The sequence below is a fragment of the Rhamphochromis longiceps genome, linkage group LG15 (genome assembly GCF_057381845.1).
Source record: "Rhamphochromis longiceps isolate RC_006_pf linkage group LG15, R_longiceps_female_GT1.1, whole genome shotgun sequence".
Taxonomy (NCBI): Eukaryota; Metazoa; Chordata; class Actinopteri; order Cichliformes; family Cichlidae; genus Rhamphochromis; species Rhamphochromis longiceps.
In genome coordinates, this window is record NC_140571.1 from 44,005,919 (window position 1) to 44,025,791 (window position 19,873).

At 46.5% G+C, this 19,873-nt stretch overlaps 2 protein-coding genes across 1 annotated transcript in view; one reads left to right on the forward strand and one right to left on the reverse strand.

The window, feature by feature from the left end:
- Window positions 1-19,873, reverse strand: part of LOC146653298 (uncharacterized) — a 286,034-nt gene that overhangs the window by 55,819 nt on the left and 210,342 nt on the right.
- The window catches only part of LOC146653300 (uncharacterized), a 76,092-nt gene continuing 61,075 nt past the window's right edge, over window positions 4,857-19,873 (forward strand). The window contains exons 1-2 of the mRNA XM_085382628.1: window positions 4,857-5,978; window positions 8,781-9,265. Of these exons, the coding sequence (XP_085238754.1) occupies window positions 4,857-5,978; window positions 8,781-9,265 (1,607 nt within the window). The remainder of the gene's footprint in view (window positions 5,979-8,780; window positions 9,266-19,873) is intronic.

Genomic DNA, 19,873 nt, shown 5'->3' on the forward strand with positions numbered 1-19,873 from the left:
ATAAATGAAGTCAAAGACTCAGCGGTCCTGTTGCTCTATTTTCACATGTAAAGCAGGAGTGGGGTAGGCGGAGGTTTACCCTGGTGCAGGTGTGCCGCGGTCAGTGGAAGAATCCGCGAGTTTCTCTGTGAGTTTCCCATTACGTCGTAGCTACTCGGTGCTTGCTCAGAAGTTTAGGGGTTTTTTCGCTGTAAAGAGAAGTTTTCTTCCCACGCACAACGGACACTAATGTTTTTGTCACTTTTTATGGAATCAAACTCAAAGTAAGGTCAGTACTTCCACGCTTTAAACGCTGCACGCTCATACTCTCTCCCACAATCGATATGTGATCCATTGTTGATCTGCACACAGCTGTTGTCACGAACATCGCACTCGCTTACGTCACTGTCATGAGACATTCTCGCAAAAAAATCACGGTTTTAGTAACGCAGTAACGCAGCGTTCCTACGGGAAAGTAACGGTAATCTAATTACCGTTTTTGCAATATGGTAAATGGCCTGTATTTATATAGCGCTTTACTAGTCCCTAAGGACCCCAAAGCGCTTTACATATCCAGTCATCCACCCATTCAGACACACATTCACACACTGGTGATGGCAAGCTACATTGTAGCCACAGCCACCCTGGGGCGCACTGACAGAGGTAATCCCTTACTTTACTCGTTACTTGAAAAAAGTAATCAGATTACAGTAACGCGTTACTTGTAACGCGTTACTGCCCATCTCTGATCACAAGGCAAAAACTGGCTTTGTTAAATGTTATTGGAGTTTGTCACACACATTTTTGAACTTACTTTGTCAAAGTATATAAAATAGCCAAACAATACACTTTAACACTGCGTACCTTCTGTTGTTTACAAAAGAGGCCATGTAGCTGTTTTAATACACTTTCCAACATTAAGGAACCCGAAGAAGTTTAGTTATTAAGAAATTCATTGTAAAAATGGGAGGTGAGGGGCTGGATAATTGAAGCTAATGTGGTTGGTATTATCAACCAGCCTCAAACCAAAACATCACCTGTTGCAGTAGTTTGGAAAAGTCCATGGTGACAACAAACCTGGACTAGTGAGGATATTATGTTTGTTATTAAAACACAAAATGCATAAAAGGCAAAAAACAGAAGAAAAAAACGTGTTTTTTGTTGTAATTTAAAACACTGGACCACAATGTCTGCATGTTCATATAATGGTAAGGTTGTGGGTGTGTTTGGTGAGACACATTCTTAATTTCACTTCAGTGGTTTTTACTGGCACTGGCAGATTTTAAAAGCAATATTTCCAGTGCATCCAAATACAATTTACAGTACAATGAAAGAGCAATAGCCAATAGTAATAATAGGATGTGTGTGTGTGTGCGCGCCCAGGTTATTCATCGTTCCTCAGGTTATGAGATGTTTGTATATACTGGGAAATATGCTATATGTTTCATTCTGACATGCAGGGGCTGTTACACACTGGCCTAGGGGAAACCGGAGTGCAACACAAGGACTACAAGAAAAAGACCACAAAGAAGTAAATCACACAGCCACAGCTTTACAATGACTAGACGTTTTATTAACTCGACAGGTAGTGAGCATCAGGGTGGGCGTGGCCAAAACAACAAAATAAACACACTAGAAATTAATCCGAACTGACTTACCTACAGTGAGACAACCCCAAAAGAAAATACAAGCCTCTTTGTCATGTCTGTGTGTAGGCAGGCAGGAAGAGAGGACCCAAAATGCAGGACTCACTGAGACGGAAGTAACTCAAAACACACAGCTTTATTGCTGGTAGGAAGCAGAACAGAAAAACACTAACTAAACTAGAAGAACAGAATAACTAGGCAGGAAGGCTGGTAAACGGAACACACAGAGGAAGCGAGAGTGAACAGACGTTAACGACGCGACACCGAGTAGGGGAAGACACAGACACTAAATACAAGAGGTGAACGGAGCGAAGAGGAAACAGCTGGGAGACACGGCTGACGCTGATTACACTGACGAGACAGGGAGAGCACAAAGCTGAACGCACTGACAAAGGACACAGACCTACAAAATAAAACAGGAAGCACACGACAGACAGAGACACATGCGCCAACCAGCGTGCAGCCTGTTACAGTCGCTCCTGCTTTTCTCTTAGTTTAGCTCTTTTTTCTTACGTATTCTTTTTTTTAATTCTTAGTTAGTGTATTGTCTGTCTTGTCTTAATGTTGGTTTATAATGGAGCACTGTAACAAAAAATAATTTCCCCCAGGGATCAATAAAGTATTCTGATTCTGATTCTGAAACAGGCATAATGACGTCATGGGCAAACAGAGGGACATACGGGCAGAGAAGACTAAGCACAGGCAACCTGAACCAAACAAAGAGGCCAAACGCGCGGCTCACTGGAAACAGGAAGTAGGAGGGGCTGCCGGCCCAGTCAGGTCCCAGTTTGTAGCCGGCCTCATTCCATCTTCCACCAATGGTCAGCCTCACCTGGAAACTTACATAACACAAACATCACAGAGTACAAACAATGCTCCCGCCTGGTGTGGCGAGTAACAGCGCCACACGGCAACTATGGCTGTGTCCCAATTCAGGGTCTGCACGTTTGAAGTACGCATTTTAAGTGTGATTACGTCATCACCACACGACGACAGCTGTCCCAATTCGAAGTGTACTTCAAATGCATACTTCAAATGCATACTCCAAATGCGCTGTCGATTTCCCCAAATATCAAGCGTGGTCGTGCACGCTTCGTGGTCCCATATATCCCACAATTCATAGCGCGGCGGTGGGTGTGGATAATTTTGCCGCAAAATACGGCAGAAGGTAGCGGCCGAAGAGTGAACTGTCAAAAGTAAGTACTGAATATGATGTCACTTATTTATGTGCGAATGTTTAATAACGAAGAACATTAAGACATTTTAGAACATTTTAAACATTTAAACATTTTAAAACAGTTTATCCTTCAAGCTCGGGTCCTCTACCAGAGGCCTGGGAGCTTGAGGGTCCTGCGCAGTATCTTAGCTGTTCCCAGGACTGCGCTCTTCTGGACAGAGATCTCCGAAGTTGTTCCCGGGATCTGCTGGAGCCACTCGCCTAGCTTGGGAGTCACCGCACCTAGTGCTCCGATTACCACGGGGACCACCGTTACCTTCACCCTCCACATCCTCTCGAGCTCTTCTCTGAGCCCTTGGTATTTCTCCAGCTTCTCGTGTTCCTTCTTCCTGATATTGCTGTCATTCGGAACCGCTACATCGATCACTACGGCCGTCTTCTTCTGTTTGTCTACCACCACTATGTCCGGTTGGTTAGCCACCACCATTTTGTCCGTCTGTATCTGGAAGTCCCACAGGATCTTAGCTCGGTCATTCTCCACCACCCTTGGGGGAATCTCCCATTTTGACCTCGGGACTTCCAGGTTATACTCGGCACAGATGTTCCTGTACACTATGCCAGCCACTTGATTATGGCGTTCCATGTATGCCTTGCCTGCTAGCATCTTGCACCCTGCTGTTATGTGCTGGATTGTCTCTGGGGCATCTTTACACAGCCTGCACCTGGGGTCTTGCCTGGTGTGATAGACCCCAGCCTCTATGGATCTTGTACTCAGAGCTTGTTCTTGTGCTGCCATGATTAGTGCCTCTGTGCTGTCTTTCAGTCCAGCTTTGTCCAGCCACTGGTAGGATTTCTGGATATCAGCCACCTCCTCTATCTGCCGGTGGTACATACCGTGCAGGGGCCTGTCTTTCCATGATGGTTCCTCGTCTCCCTCCTTTCTTGGGTTTCTGCTGCCTGAGGTATTCACTGAGCACTTGGTCAGTTGGGACCATCTTCCCAATGTATTCTTGGATGTTCGTTGTCTCGTCCTGGACTGTGGTGCTGACACTCACCAGTCCCCGGTCCCCTTCCTTCTGCTTAGCGTACAGCCTCAGGGTGCTGGACTTGGGGTGAAACCCTCCATGCATGGTAAGGAGCTTTCTTGTCTTTATGTCAGTGGCTTTTATCTCTTCCTTTGGCCAGCCTATTATCCCAGCAGGGTACCTGATCACGGGCAGGGCGTGCGTGTTGATGGCCCGGATCTTGTTCTTACCATTCAGCTGACTCCTCAGGACTTGCCTGACCCTCTGCAGGTACTTGGTGGTTGCAGCTTTTCTAGCGGCCTCTTCATGGTTCCCATTCGCCTGCGGGATCCCCAGGTACTTGTAACTGTCCTCTATGTCTGCAATGTTGCCTTCTGGTAGTTCAATCCCCTCAGTTCTGACTACCTTCCCTCTCTTTGTTACCATCCGACTACACTTCTCCAGCCTGAATGACATTCCAATGTCATTGCTGTATAGCCTGGTAGTGTGGATCAGTGAATCAATGTCTCGTTCACTCTTGGCATACAGCTTGATGTCATCCATGTACAGGAGGTGGCTGACAACTGCTATATATATATATATATATATATATATATATATATATATATATATATATATATATATATATATATATCAAATCAAAATCACTTTTATTGTCACATCACATGTGCAGGAACATTGGTACAGTACATGTGAGTGAAATTCTTGCGTGCGAGCTTCACGAGCAATATATATATATATATATATATATATATATATATATATATATATATATATATATATATATGTGGCGGAGGCGTGGCCCCGGGCGCAGCTGCAGGGGAGGAGTGCAGCAGAAGGCTCAACAGGGCGGCGCTGCGAGGCCGGTAAGAACAGCTGATGGTGTTTATGTACTGATGATGGTCTCCCTCCGCTGTGTTTATAGTGAGACGGGGAGGGGCGGCCAGGGAAGAGATCAGCTGGGCTCGTGAGCTGTCAGACTGTACGACTGAGTCAGCTGTCAAAACTCAACACTCAAAACTTCAATAAATGTGGAAGTTGGCAGTACATACCTGTGTGTGCGTGTGTCTGTGCCTGGTGTATTCCACAAGTGGTGCCGAAACCCAGGAAAGTGCCGGTGGGGGAATGTCCGACCCACAGGCCGCGCCACCCGCCCAGCCTCTGCAATTCTTGGCGCAGATGCTGGCGGAGATGGCGACGATGAGCCGGGATCAGGCGGCCGACCAGCGTGCCCACCTGGCCGCGCTGCAGGAGCAGACGGACCGACAGACGCAAATTCTGGAACGGCTGGTCGGGGCCGCTGCCACGCCGAAGCCCTCGCCACTGTCGGTGGCGGTGCCCCGGATGGGGGACGGGGACGACCCACAAATTTTTTTGGAGACCTTCCGTGCCACGGCGGAGGCTTGCCAATGGCCGCGGGAGGAGTGGGCTCCGCGGCTGCTCCCCCTGCTGTCTGGGGAGGCGCAAACAGCGGCCCTGAGTCTGCCTCCGGCGTCGAGGAGCAGCTTCCCGGACGTGAGCCGGGCGGTGGTGGACAGGCTGGGGCTCACCGCCGAAGACCATCGCCGGCGGTTCCGGGCCTGTCGGCTGGCTACAACGGACCGACCATTCGCCTGGGCCCGGCAGCTGCGCGACGCGGCGGTGCGCTGGCTGCAACCGGGGGCATCGGAGGGCGAGACGAAGCTGGTGGACAAGGTGGTGCTGGAGCAGTTCACGGAGGGGTTGCCAGCGGAGACGGCGAGATGGGTCCGGTGCCACCGGCCCGCAAGCTTGGAGGTAGCGGTGACGCTGGCGGAGGACCACCTTGCCGCTGGAGCAGGGGAACCCGGGGACGCCGGACGGAGGCCGAACAAACAGGCCCCAGTGCCGGCCCCGAGGCGCCGTGTGCCGGCACCAGGGCAGGCCGAGCGGCTGCCGGCGCTGAGCCCCACTAACCCTTTCGCGGCGTTGGTGCCGTCCAGGGGAGCCGAGCCAAGTGGAGCCGCCCCCGAGCCACGGAGAGCAGCACAGACGCCGGGGCCGGAGTGTTGGAAGTGCGGGCAGCCGGGGCACCTGAGGAGGGATTGTCCGCTTATGGAAGTGGGGCAGGTGTTCCGCGTTGCTGGCGCCCCAGCACCCTCCCCCGGTCCAGGAGGGACATACAGTATTCCGGTAAGGACTCGAGGGGGTATACGCCAGGCGTTGGTGGACACGGGCTGCACGCAGACCCTCGTACACCAAAGCTTGGTTCGCCCCGGGGCATTGCTGGAGGCAGAATGGGTGGAGGTGAGGTGTGTGCATGGTGACGTTCACAGGTATCCCATAGTGCCGCTGTTATTAAAGTATAAGGGCAAAATGCATAGAGTAACGGCGGCGGTTAGCCCGCGCCTGTCGCACCCCCTGATTCTGGGTACCAATTGGCCGGGGTTTCATCAGCTACTGGGGCAGTACGCGGGGGTGCGATCACGACCGGAAGCGGGGTGTAGCGTGTGCGCGGCATTCAGCGGTGACGCGGGGTCGTCCGACACCGACTCCGGGGGGGAGGAGCCGGCGGGTCCCTCACGGGACGTCCCGCCGGCCCCGGAAGTGTCCCCCATGGGTGATTTCCCACTGGAGCAGTCTCGTGACGGCACCCTACGCTCAGCCTTTGACCAAGTGATGGCTATTGATGGTCACGTGGTGCGCCCTGAGGCCGCGCAGACCTACCCGCGTTTCGTCTTATTAAACGACCGGTTATATCGAGTGAGTCGTGACACTCAGACCGAGGAAACACACACCCAGTTGTTGGTGCCGCAGGGCCGCCGGGAAACTCTTTTCCAGGCGGCCCACTATAACCCCATGGCAGGGCATATGGGCTACGAGAAAACTCTGGAGCGAATAACGGCCCGATTTTATTGGCCGGGCATCCGAGCGGATGTGCGCCGCTGGTGCGCGTCCTGCCCGGACTGCCAACTTGTTAACCAGCCGGCCATACCGAAGGCGCCGCTGCGCCCTCTCCCCCTCATTGAGGTCCCGTTTGAGCGCATCGGCATGGACCTCATCGGGCCGTTTCACCGGAGTGCACGCGGCTACCGCTTTGTGTTAGTCCTGGTGGATTACGCAACGCGGTACCCGGAAGCAGTTCCGCTGCGCACCATCTCTGCAAAGAGTGTGGCGCAGGCACTGTTTCAGGTCATCTCCCGAGTCGGAATCCCGAAAGAGATACTGACTGACCAGGGCACGTCGTTTATGTCTCGTACACTGCGGGAACTGTACGAATTACTGGGGATTAAATCTATTCGGACCAGCGTCTACCACCCTCAGACTGACGGGCTGGTGGAGCGGCTGAATAAGACTTTAAAGTCCATGATTCGGAAGTTCATTAACGAGGATGAACGCAATTGGGATCACTGGCTAGACCCTCTGTTATTCGCAGTGCGGGAGGTGCCCCAGGCCTCCACGGGATTTTCTCCCTTTGAACTGCTGTTCGGCAGGAGGCCACGTGGGGTGCTCGACCTGATTAAAGAAAACTGGGAGGACGGTCCGAGCCCCGCCAAAAATGAGATTCAGTACGTGTTGGACCTGAGAGCAAAACTCCACACTTTGGGGAGGTTGTCACGGGAGAATTTGCTCCAGGCTCAGCAGCGTCAGCAACGCCTGTATGACAGAGGGGCTAGGCTCAGGCAATTCTCACCGGGAGATAAAGTGCTTGTGTTACTCCCTACTTCCAGCTCGAAGTTGCTCGCCAAGTGGCAAGGACCCTTTGTGGTCACACGGCGAGTCGGGGACGTGGACTATGAGGTCGCTCGGTCGGACAGGGGAGGAGCCACGCAGATTTATCACCTCAATCTCCTCAAACTGTGGCGAGAGGTTGAAACCGCTTCTCTGGTGAGCTTGGTGAAGGAGAGAGATGAGTTGGGGCCTGAGGTGCCAAATTCTATCATTCCCGCCTCCCTCCCTTGTGATGACCATCTCACACAGGCCCAGAGAGCGGATGTTGTCGCGTTGCAACAGCGTTTTGCGGACGTGTTCTCCCCCCTGCCCGGCCGGACGTCCCTCATCGAGCACCATTTCGTGACGCAGCCTGGCGTGACGGTGCGTTCACGGCCCTACAGGCTCCCGGAGCACAAGCGAAAAATCGTGCAGAGGGAATTGGCGGAAATGCTGAGGATGGGAGTAATAGAAGAGTCGCACAGCGCCTGGTGTAGCCCCATCGTTCTGGTGGCGAAGAAGGATGGGTCTATACGGTTCTGTGTCGACTATCGCAGGGTGAACGAAGTGTCACGCTTTGATGCCTACCCCATGCCTCGGGTCGACGAGCTCCTGGACCGGTTAGGCACGGCCCGCTTTTTCACGACACTGGACTTAACCAAGGGCTATTGGCAGATTCCCTTGTCTGCCGAGGCCAGGGAGAAAACGGCCTTCTCCACTCCGTACGGTTTGTACCAGTTCGTGACACTTCCGTTCGGCCTGTTCGGGGCCCCGGCCACTTTCCAGCGTCTCATGGACCGGGTACTGCGTCCGCACGCAGCGTATGCTGCCGCCTACCTGGATGACGTGATCATCCACAGCGACACCTGGGCGGAGCATGTGCTGCGGGTGGCCGCGGTCCTGGAGTCCCTGAGGGGGGCGGGGCTCACGGCCAATCCGAAGAAGTGCGCGGTTGGACGGAGGGAGGTGCAGTATCTGGGGTACCACCTGGGGGGCGGGCAGGTGCGTCCACAGGTGGAGAAGACGGCGGCTATCGCATCCTGCCCGCGCCCCAGGACGAAAAAGGAGGTGAGACGGTTCTTGGGGTTGGCGGGTTACTATCGTCGCTTTGTGCCGGGGTTTGCGCAGCTAACCAGCCCCCTGACCGATCTCACTCGAAAGGGTGCCCCGGATCCGGTCCAGTGGACGGGGCCGTGCCAGGCGGCGTTTGTGCAGGTGAAAAAGGCTCTCTGTGGGGAGCCGCTGCTTCACACTCCTAACTTTTCCCTCCCTTTTGTTCTGCAGACTGACGCCTCGGACAGAGGGCTGGGAGCCGTTTTGTCCCAGCAGGTGAGGGGGGCTGACCGCCCTGTCCTATACATCAGCCGGAAGCTAGCGGAGCGCGAGCGCCGGTACAGCACCGTGGAGAAGGAGTGCCTGGCCATCCGGTGGGCGGTCGGCTCCCTGCGCTATTACCTCCTGGGACGCTCATTCACCCTCTGTTCGGACCACGCCCCGCTGCAGTGGCTCCACCGCATGAAGGATGCCAACGCCCGGATCACCCGGTGGTATCTGGCGTTGCAGCCCTTTAAGTTCAAGGTGATCCATAGGCCGGGGGCGCAGATGGCGGTGGCCGATGTCCTCTCTCGCTCGCGGGGGGGAGTTGGCTCGGCCGGACGGCTCCCCGGCCTCGAACGGGCGGTGGGGGTGTGTGGCGGAGGCGTGGCCCCGGGCGCAGCTGCAGGGGAGGAGTGCAGCAGAAGGCTCAACAGGGCGGCGCTGCGAGGCCGGTAAGAACAGCTGATGGTGTTTATGTACTGATGATGGTCTCCCTCCGCTGTGTTTATAGTGAGACGGGGAGGGGCGGCCAGGGAAGAGATCAGCTGGGCTCGTGAGCTGTCAGACTGTACGACTGAGTCAGCTGTCAAAACTCAACACTCAAAACTTCAATAAATGTGGAAGTTGGCAGTACATACCTGTGTGTGCGTGTGTCTGTGCCTGGTGTATTCCACAATATATATATCTCATAATAATCTGACAGTACTATAATATTGGCCATATTATATTTACATTACCACAGTGAGATGACTTTAGTCTCATGAACAACATGAGCTAATTGTTATTTCCTAACTACTCTTGAAATGACTGTTCAGCACAGAAATGAAGCCCAACAATCATGTTTTACAGTCCTGTGGTCTCAGCCTCAGATACTCACCTAATCAAAGTGATGTCATGACAAAAATGAATGACCAACAAAACATTTTTCTCCTTCATTTCTGTCAATCAAAGCTGTATGTAACGTTTCTCGCGGTTAGTATCATGGTTGCTAGGCAACCTGGACAGTGCGACGAAGGCTAGACCGTCCCATTTCACAAGCCTCTCACTTCCGCACTTCTCGTACTCATAGTACGCACCGTACGTAGTACGCGTAGTGCGCGTAGTTCAAGCGCGCAGACCCTGAATTGGGACACAGCCAATGACCTGGGTCATAACAGGGGCGTCACATGGTTTTAAGTAAAGGGGGGGCCTTAGCCCCCAAGAGAAGCACACAATATGAATGAACATAGTACATGAGCACAAAATTTCACAAACAGAAAACAAAGACTGAGAAATTGCTTTTCAACTTTTTTGGACAGATTAAACATCTTAGGCCACAAAGAGATTTTCAGTTCATGAACCCACAGTTGCCTCCAGCACAAAATCCTCCATTTTCCTCTGTTTGTGCCTTGACTTGGCACCTGGTTCAGGGATACTGTACAGGGTCTTGGTGTTCTCATACAACTCTGTGGCAAATGCATCTGAGTGTGTCACAGACAGCTTGTTTGCAGATAAAAGCTTCTGCCAGGTTTATATCACTGGTACACTGGTACTAAATATACAAATAGTATAATAATACTATATTAACTCAGACCAGCTGGTTATTGTTTGATGCTGACTTTATTATTTCACAGGAACTATTTTGATTATATTTAAGGACAGATTTTCCACAAAAACACAATGTGTTTGGTGTTTATACACCTCACACGACAAGTTCGAATCCCAAAAAATTCAGAATTTCACTGTAATAGACTTAAAGTTTGGGGCATGTCTGTTTTGGCTGGCAGGTGCTGACTGTGCTGGCAGATGTAGCTGACCACTGTCTGCTGAGCCTCACCTTCAGTAATCTGAGCCAGTGAACTGTGTCTTACATCCCAACTGTGTCTTTCAGTGAAACTGTCATATTTGTGTGTTTCTATGTGTTGATTACAGACACGTTAAGGCACTAATGAGTACAGAGTTATGTTAATATAAGTCCATTTTTGAACATGGGGACACTTCTGGACTATGAAAAATTATGCTTGCAGGACCAGTAATCTCAAACAGACAGTTAATGGTAGCGTTACTTCCACAAAAGTGTGAGTATGATATCAACCAAAGTGTCTCAGCTGAACAAAACACAGGATCTTTGAAGAGCTTTTCAGCATTTTCAGCTGGTAAAACACAATTTGTTCGACACAGCCCACACTAATACTGTTATACTAAATGACCATATGATATGCTTATGTCAAGTGGAGAGAAATACCATATTTGTGTGTATTATTTAAGTAGGTAGGCCTCAGTAAGCTCTGCAAAACAGAATTAATTGACAAAGTTTAATTACATAAAGACTATAATTATACTTTCAACAAGCAGATTTTCAAGTACAGAATTATATGATTTCAATGCATTTAAACTCATTAAAACATAAATGCAGAACTTAAATGGGTGATTTGTGTGGGAGTAGGTGCGGGGCGGGAGCAGAGTTTATTATTATGCATGCCTGTGTTTTTGTATTTACCGTGTGTGTGTGCGTGCGTGCGTGCGCTAAATGGGCATGAATAATATGTGGAACTGTGTTTTTCTTCTTGTGTGAATCGTCAGTCCTCTGGAGGAGTGCCAAATGAGATCAACTGCAGTAGAATTCTTTGCTTCTGGAGACACAAACACATCAATTACAGCTCACATCTCTGCCCACCCCAGCTCTCCCTCTGATCCCTGCTATCCATCCCTTTCCCACTCAACTCACAGCCGGCCTTTCCTCATCACTGTCAACGCCCCTCAGCCCTGTTTTTCAGGGAGAGGAACCAAAGGGAACATAAGCAAAACACTCAACCATGAGCTCTACCTGCCGTTTTCTATAGATGGAGCTTTATATATGTAAATGAAACATGTAAATACTGTGGTGGGTAGGTTTCTTTGCATGCTGAAATATGACCCACAGGAGTGTCTGCACACTTTCATCTTCACATTAAACCTCACATACTTATATAAAGCTGTGCTTTGAAAACACATATGTAATATTTCACACACCAGCGCAGACTAAGCATCATTAGGAATAATTGTACACACTTTGCACTGACATTCAGCAAAGCCTTCATTCTTCACAGGAGAAATAATAGCAAAGCTTGTGATTGGCAGGTGATAATGTTAGCGTGCCCTTCATAAAACTCACCTGATAATACCATTGCTGCTGATTGAGAAACCACACTCGTTTCCAATTACATAGGCACATACTTCTACACATCCTGTGTTAATAAATGCACTGAACCCACAAGTGTGTCATCTCGGGGGACACAGGCACACTTACATAGAAGAAGAATGCAGTAGAATTGAGACAGGCACTTCTTTATCACCCACACTGAGTGGAGTTAGAGGAGACACAGCTGATAGAGTGATGGAGGAAGAACTCTGGATTAGGAAGCAGCCTCTACAACAACAGCTTACAGAGTACAAACAAGGCTAGAACTCATTAAACAAATGTAATTCAGTGTTACTCATTAAATATTTTTATGTTTATCATTTTAATGACTGCAGGTTTTCTTCAATATTTACGATTAGTTTAGTATAAAAAGAGAATAGAAGAGAAGAACACGTGCAAATACCCATCTGGTCAAACCACACCTACACATTGTTTAAAGACTTGCTCTTGTATAAAAAAAAGTCTGATAATTATTAAGATAATAGTTGTTCAATTCAATTCAATTCAATTTTATTTATATAGCGCCAAATCACAACAAAGGTTGCCTCAAGGCGCTTAATATTGTACGGTAGATACAGAAAACACCCAACAGTCATATGACCCCCTATGAGCAAGCACTTTGGTGACAGTGGGAAGGAAAAACTCCCTTTTAACAGGAAGAAACCTCCGGCAGAACCAGGCTCAGGGAGGGGTGGGGCCATCTGCTGTGATTGGTTGGGGTGAGAGAAGGAAGACAGGATAAAGACATGCTGTGGAAGAGGGACAGAGGTTAATAACAGATATGATTCAATGCAGAGAGGTCTGTTAACACATAGTGAGTGAGAAAGGTGACTGGAAAGGAAAAACTCAATGCATCATGGGAATCCCCGGCAGCCTACGTCTATTGCAGCATAACTAAGGGAGGATTCAGGGTCACCTGGTCCAGCCCTAACTATATGCTTTAGCAAAAAGGAAAGTTTGAAGCCTAATCTTGAAAGTAGAGATAGTGTCTGTCTCCCGAATCCAAACTGGAAGCTGGTTCCACAGAAGAGGGGCCTGAAAACTGAAGGCTCTCCCTCCCATTCTACTTTTAAATACTCTAGGAACAACAAGTAGGCCTGCAGAGCGAGAGCGAAGTGCTCTAATAGGGTGATATGGTACTACAAGGTCATCAACATAAGATGGGGCCTGATTATTTAAGACCTTGTATGTGAGGAGCAGGATTTTGAATTCTGGATTTAACAGGAAGCCAATGAAGGGAAGCCACTACAGGAGAAATCTGCTCTCTCTTTCTAGTCCCTGTCAGGACTCTTGCTGCAGCATTTTGGATTAACTGAAGGCTTTTCAGGGAGTTTCTAGGACTTCCTGATAATAATGAATTACAGTAGTCCAGCCTGGAAGTAATACAGTAAATGCATGAACTAGTTTTTCAGCGTCACTCTGAGACAGGATATTTCTAACTTTAGAGATGTTGCACAAATGGAAGAACGCAGTCTTACATATTTGTTTAATATGTGCATAGAAGGACATGTCCTGGTCAAAAATGACTCCAAGGTTCCTCACAGCGTTACTGGAGGCCAAGGTAATATGGTTAGATACCATGGTTAGATACCATATTTCTAAGATTTTCAGGGCCGAGTACAATAACCTCAGTTTGATCTGAATTAAGAAGCAGAAAGTTAGCGGCCATCCAGGTCTTTATGTCTTTAAGACATTCCTGCAGTTTAACTCATTGGTGTGTGTTATCTGGCTTCATGGACAGATAGAGCTGGGTGTCATCTGCATAGCAGTGTAAATGTATGCTATGTCTTCTAATGATACTGCCTAAGGGAAGCATGTATAATGTAAACAGAATTGGTCCTAGCACTGAACCCTGTGGAACTCCATAATTAACCTCAGTGTGTGAAGAGGACTCTCCATTTACATGCACAAACTGGAGTCTATTAGATAGATATGATACAAACCACTGCAGCACAGTACCTGTAATACCTACAGCATGTTCTAATCGCTCTAATAGGATATTATGGTCGACAGTATCGAACGCTGCACTGAGGTCTAGCAGGACAAGCACAGAGATGAGTCCACTGTCAGAGGCCATAAGAAGATCATTTGTAACCTTCACTAAAGCTGTTTCTGTGCTGTGATGAGCTCTGAAACCTGACTGAAACTCTTCAAATAAACCTCTGCAGATGATCTGTTAGCTGTTTGACAACTACTCTTTCAAGGATGTTTGATATGAAAGGAAGGTTGGAGATTGGCCTATAATTAGCTAAGACTGCTGGGTCTAGAGATGCTTTTTGAGTAAAGGTTTAACTACAGCCAGCTTGAAGGCCTGTGGTACATAGCCGATCATTAGAGATAGGTTGATCATATTTAAGATCGAAGAATTAATTAATGGCAGGACTTCTTTGAGCAGTTTTGTAGGAATGGGGTCTAAAAGACACGTTGATGGTTTGGAGGAAGTAATTATTGAAGTTAACTCAGAAAGATCAATTGGAGAAAAAGAGTCTAACTTAACATCAATGGTACTAAGAGTAGCTGTAGATAATGTTACATCTGTGGGATGATTACTGGTAATTTTTTCTCTAATGATTAAAATGTTATTTGTGAAGAAGTTCATGAAGTCATTACTAGTTAACGTTAAAGGGATGGTTGGCTCAACAGAGCTCTGACTGTTTGTCAGCCTGGCTACAGAGCTGAAGAGAAACCTGGGGTTGTTCTTATTTACTTCAATCAGTGACGAATAGTAAGATGTTCTGGCTTTGCGGAGGGCTTTCTTATAAAGCAGCAAACTATTTCTCCAGGCTAAATGATGATCCTCTAAATTTGTGACACGCCATTTCCTCTCCAGATTACGAGTCATCTGCTTTAGGCTACGTGTTTGAGAATTATACCACGGAGTCAGGTACTTCTGATTAGAGGTCTTAGTTGTTAAACTGTATTACGTGACATGAGCAGGGACTTTTAACACTAACTGCTGTCTGTGTGGAATATAAACAGGCCAGACAGATCTATGTCCTTTTTGCCTAAACCTGCTGAATCAGGCACTGAGGCTATAGTACACCCTGTGTGTATCCGTGAGACACCACAGGCTGTGATTAAATGGATACATATGCTGCCCTGGGAAAGAAACCAGACCAGATAAAACACCAATAGAGCAGAGCTGTACTCTATGCAGTGAATTGCTTTCCATGTTCAGTGTGATGATGATAATCATCCTATATGTTGTTTTCAAAAGAAAAAAAACCCATAAAATGAGAACATTACATCCAATTAAATCTATTAATTTCTTTTTTTGTCCCTTTCACTGTAAAAGTCAATAATAATTCAGTTGAAATACTACTACTACTACTAATAATAATAAAAGTAATAGTAGTATTTAAAGTTATGTCTTAGTTTTTTGCGTCAGGCCTTCATTAATTATAATGAGTCGCAGATTTCAGATGCAGAGTTTACACGCAGGTTTGTGTGAATGTTCTTTAAACGTCTCTGATGTTACCTTAAGAGTTTCAGTGTGTCTGTCCCAGCTGAGAGAGCGATCAGTGCACATATTAAATTGTGTGTAACACTTCTATGAATAACTGCTGGACTGTGATCACCTATTGACTCATCCCAGACATCTATTAAAAAAGTACACAATCTAGAGTGGAAAGATTCACCGATTGCTGTCGATTTCTTTTACATTTTAGTACCAACATTTTTTAAGTTCACGCAAATGAAAATCCCTCCCTCAAAACAGGAAAACTCTACAATTAAATTGGGTTATAAGTCACGCAAACCATTTAATGTGTCATACTGAATTCTCTCTGTGAGCAAATCAATGATAATAATATGATAAAGTTCCTTTAGCACTGTGTAAAACCAGTGTGGTTAAAATGTTTGCATAGAAAAGAAACCACAATAGAGTACAATGAAAACTACACCAATGTTATTATTATTATTGAGATCATTCTTATTCTGCAGTAAAATAATATTGTTTGTGAGATCAAACACTGCACTGAGGTAGAGATGAATCCAGTGACGCCATAAGAAGATCATTTATAACTTTAACCAGCGATGTTTCTGTGCTGTGATCAGTTCTGCCTGAAACAAACCATTTGACCAGCTGTTAGAATATAATGTATATGATTTGTCTATAATTTCTTAAGACAGTTGGTTCAAGTCAGGGCTTTCTGTCATATGGAATGTGTTTTCTCACAATACACTGGAAGAAGAAGCACTACACTCCAAAAACATGCCGTTCATAATTACAACTATTTGATGAGGTGCACAGTCCTTGGTTAGATGTCATCATAGGACATAAACAGCTGAACAACCTGTGAATTACAGACAGGGAAGTCCGTTGGGAATACTGAAAGGAAACTGTAGGATATTTTTAACTGTACTTGTGTATTTGACTGTTTAAGTATATATGTATATATACCGGTATATGGATGAATATGTACAGTATGTACTTTTAGATATCAGAATCAGGATCATGGAAACAGAATTAGAATCAGAGTTATTGGCCAAATATGAGCACACATACAAAGACCTGGACTCTGGATATTTCTTTGCTTTCAGTGTGCATAACAGACTGTGCAACAGACAACAACAGGGCATTTAGCATGTTTATATGTATGGTGCAGTGATGCAGAGGGCAAAGATATTATAATAAATTATTTAAAAAATAAGGATATGGATAACTAGTGTGTATGCAGTATATACACAGGGTTTGACTATCAATATATATGCATAGTGGGTATACAAATATGTACAACAGAACTAAATGTACAGCGAGCTTTCATTCAGCAGCTGTCACAGGCTGGGTCTCTGACCCCGCACTCTGAGTGTAGTTTGTATTTGTCTTATGTTAGATTTGTGATTATATAGTTTGTTTGGTTCTTATTTAGGTTTTAGTTGAGGATAAGTTCAGTCATTATTTGTCATTGTCTCCTTGGTTTCTGGGTTCTTGTCTAATTTTTTAATGTGTGCCAAGTCTGTTAAGTTGGTATTGTCTTGTCTACGTTTCCTGTTTTATTTTGTAAAGGTCCTGTGTTTCCCTTAGCTTTACACCTCCCCTGTGTGTCATTATGTGCATTTGTGTCAGCTGTCTCCTCATGTGTTTCCATTTATTTATTCTGTTTTCTATTTATTCTTCACATATGGTCATAGTTTAAATCATAGCGTATGTCATAAAGTCATAATAGTCACAGTCGTAGTAGTTTCTTTGTTTTTCATAGTCTTCATAGTTTCATGTGTATCACTTGCTTCCAGCCAAATAAAGGCTCCCTCTTCGTTCAGTTCTGTCTCCTTGTCTGTGTCAGCTCCTGGTTCCTCCTCACACACTCCACACGATTTGTACAAATCCAGAATCAAGAACAAGTCAGTTTATCTGCAGATCGCACTGTCCATTGTAACCTGTTCTTGTCCTGTTTGGCGTCTGATCCAAACCATATAATGATGGATGAGCAGAGAGCCTCAGTTACTGCAGAACTGGATCAGCAGGTTGAACTTCCTGAGCTGGAGTTTATCTTTAGCTGGAAATGATTGATGATTGTGTCTAAATTGGATGATCACTTCAGATCCTGTGAGATTGCGGAACCCAGACACTGATTAAGGTGAGGGGGATAATAGAGACGGGGTCCTTCTGAAGTCCATTGACATCTCTACTGTTTTCAGCATAATCAGCTCCAGGTTCTTCTGACTGCACCACAGAGTTGACCCCATGTCTGCATGCAGACCCATCCCTGTTCTTGGTGAGTCCATTAACTGTCATCTCATTAGGGATGGGTATCGTTTAGCTTTTATCCGATACCAGTACCAAAGCGGTACTTTTGAAACGGTGCCGGTGCTTAAGCGGTGCTCGAACCGGTGCTTAATAAATGGAGAACACAAAATTGGTCCAAAAACCTCTCATGTTCAGCTGTTTTTATGTAAAAAGATAACAATGTTAGCCTTTTCTGCAGCTATGGGGCATATATGGTATCACTCTTGGCTGGAAGCAGTGCTTAAACAATGGAAAAAACACAAACTTTGTCTAAAAACCTCTCATGTTTAGCTGTTTTCCACTTTTTCTTTGGTCATTTTATCCTTTTTGGCCAGGGTGAAGGGAGCATCTGCCATCAAACAAGAAGACAGCCGCATGTAGCTATGATGGTGTTTGCTAGTTCACCTTACATGCATTAATGTAATAACGTGGTTAGCCTACTCAACGTAAATTACACACGAACAACATTAAGCTACTCACGCAGAGAAATCGGCTGCTGCTGCATCATCATCCTCATCATTCCTGCTACACTGGCAGGGCTAGGGGCCAGGACTCTCCTCTTCAGGTTTTTGGGGGATGTTGCTCTGGGTCTGATAACAGGCACCACACCCGCAGTAGATGTGCACGGTGTGAGGTCTCGCAGCAAGCTATCAAATACGGCGCATTTCTTGGCTTTTAAAAAAAACGCTATGCGTCGCCAGGTGTTTCATCAGATTCGAGGTGTTACCTCCTTTGACAGTATCACAGTATCAGCTTAAAGCACTTGTTGCTGCTGAGTTTGCATCTTTTGCTGTGAAGTACAGCCAGCGTTTGACCGCTTCGCCTTGGGCATTTTTAATCTGTAGCTCTGCTCTAAAAGAACGGACGTACCTGGACCCGCCTACTATCCTCGGAAACGTAAAATGATTGGCTACAAGTGTATCACAGCTCAGGAAAAAAAGCACCGAAATAAAGCACCGAAATGTGCGCTGCTTTTCGGTCTGGTTACTACCGTTTATGTCAGAACCGGTGCCATTACCGGTACCCATCCCTACATCTCATCTGCAAAATTTACAAGACTGACAGACGGCCCATTTGAGGTGCATTCATTTGTATAGAGGGAAAAAAGCAGAGGAGAGACGACGCATCTCTGGGGGCCTCCAGGGCTGATTATCCAAGTACCAGATGTGATTCTTCCTAGTCTCACCTGCTTCCTATCTGCCAGAACGTTTGTGATCTACTGACAGATGGAGGCTGGTGAGTTTGGCATTTTACACCATCATGCCTGAAGTCTGAAGTTTCTGATGTCCAAAAACTGAACCCTAGCATATGTCCCAGGGCACACAAAGTGCCTTTAGATAACAGCTTCTGTGTCTACTACTGTATTAATGAAACTGAACCAACATGATCCATACTTCTCCCTATCTGTATGCAGATTTGCAATGGTTGAGCACTGGAATAATTGCAGCTATATGTAGTTAATAAAGAAATTAATGTTTACAGTAAGCAAAACCCATAGAATGGGAACCATGTTTCTTCTGGACTGGTATGAAGCTCTTTCATCTCACCAGGGTGGATAACAAAGTGAGGCTGCTAGGAAAAATGCCACCACGGGATCAGTGCCTCTCAGAGGTGACGGGCTGTGATATTTCTCAATCCATAAGAGACTGATGTAAAAACAAATAAATAAATAAAAACTGAATATAAAAACCAAGCTGTCATAAACGGCAGTTTTCCATATTGTCTTAATTTCTGTATTTTATCAAAGCTGCAAGAGAAGAACAATAATTAAGTTTTCCAAATCATATCTCGTTTTAAAACTATTTATATTGTTGCTTCATAACTAACACTATAGGCCCCCAGGGCTGTATGAAACTTTAGCCTTCGTAATTACAAACATAAATGGTTAAACAAAGGCTGATAATCTTAATGTGGCTGGTAACAGGAGGGAGAGCTTGGTGCTAGAACTTGTAGTGTCTTGAAAAAGCTTCTCAATAACTGTAAAACAGAAGAAATTTCTGTTTATTCAAAATGGACCAAGATGGTGTGTGTACTGGAATTTTCTATTGGCCTAAGACCAGTGAAAAAACTCAGGTTGGTAGATAGGTAATGAGTGCTGGCATTGTGGTCCTGTATTCCTGGCCGGTTCTGTGATGAGTGCTGGCGTGTATCTGTCCACACTGAGACGCTGAC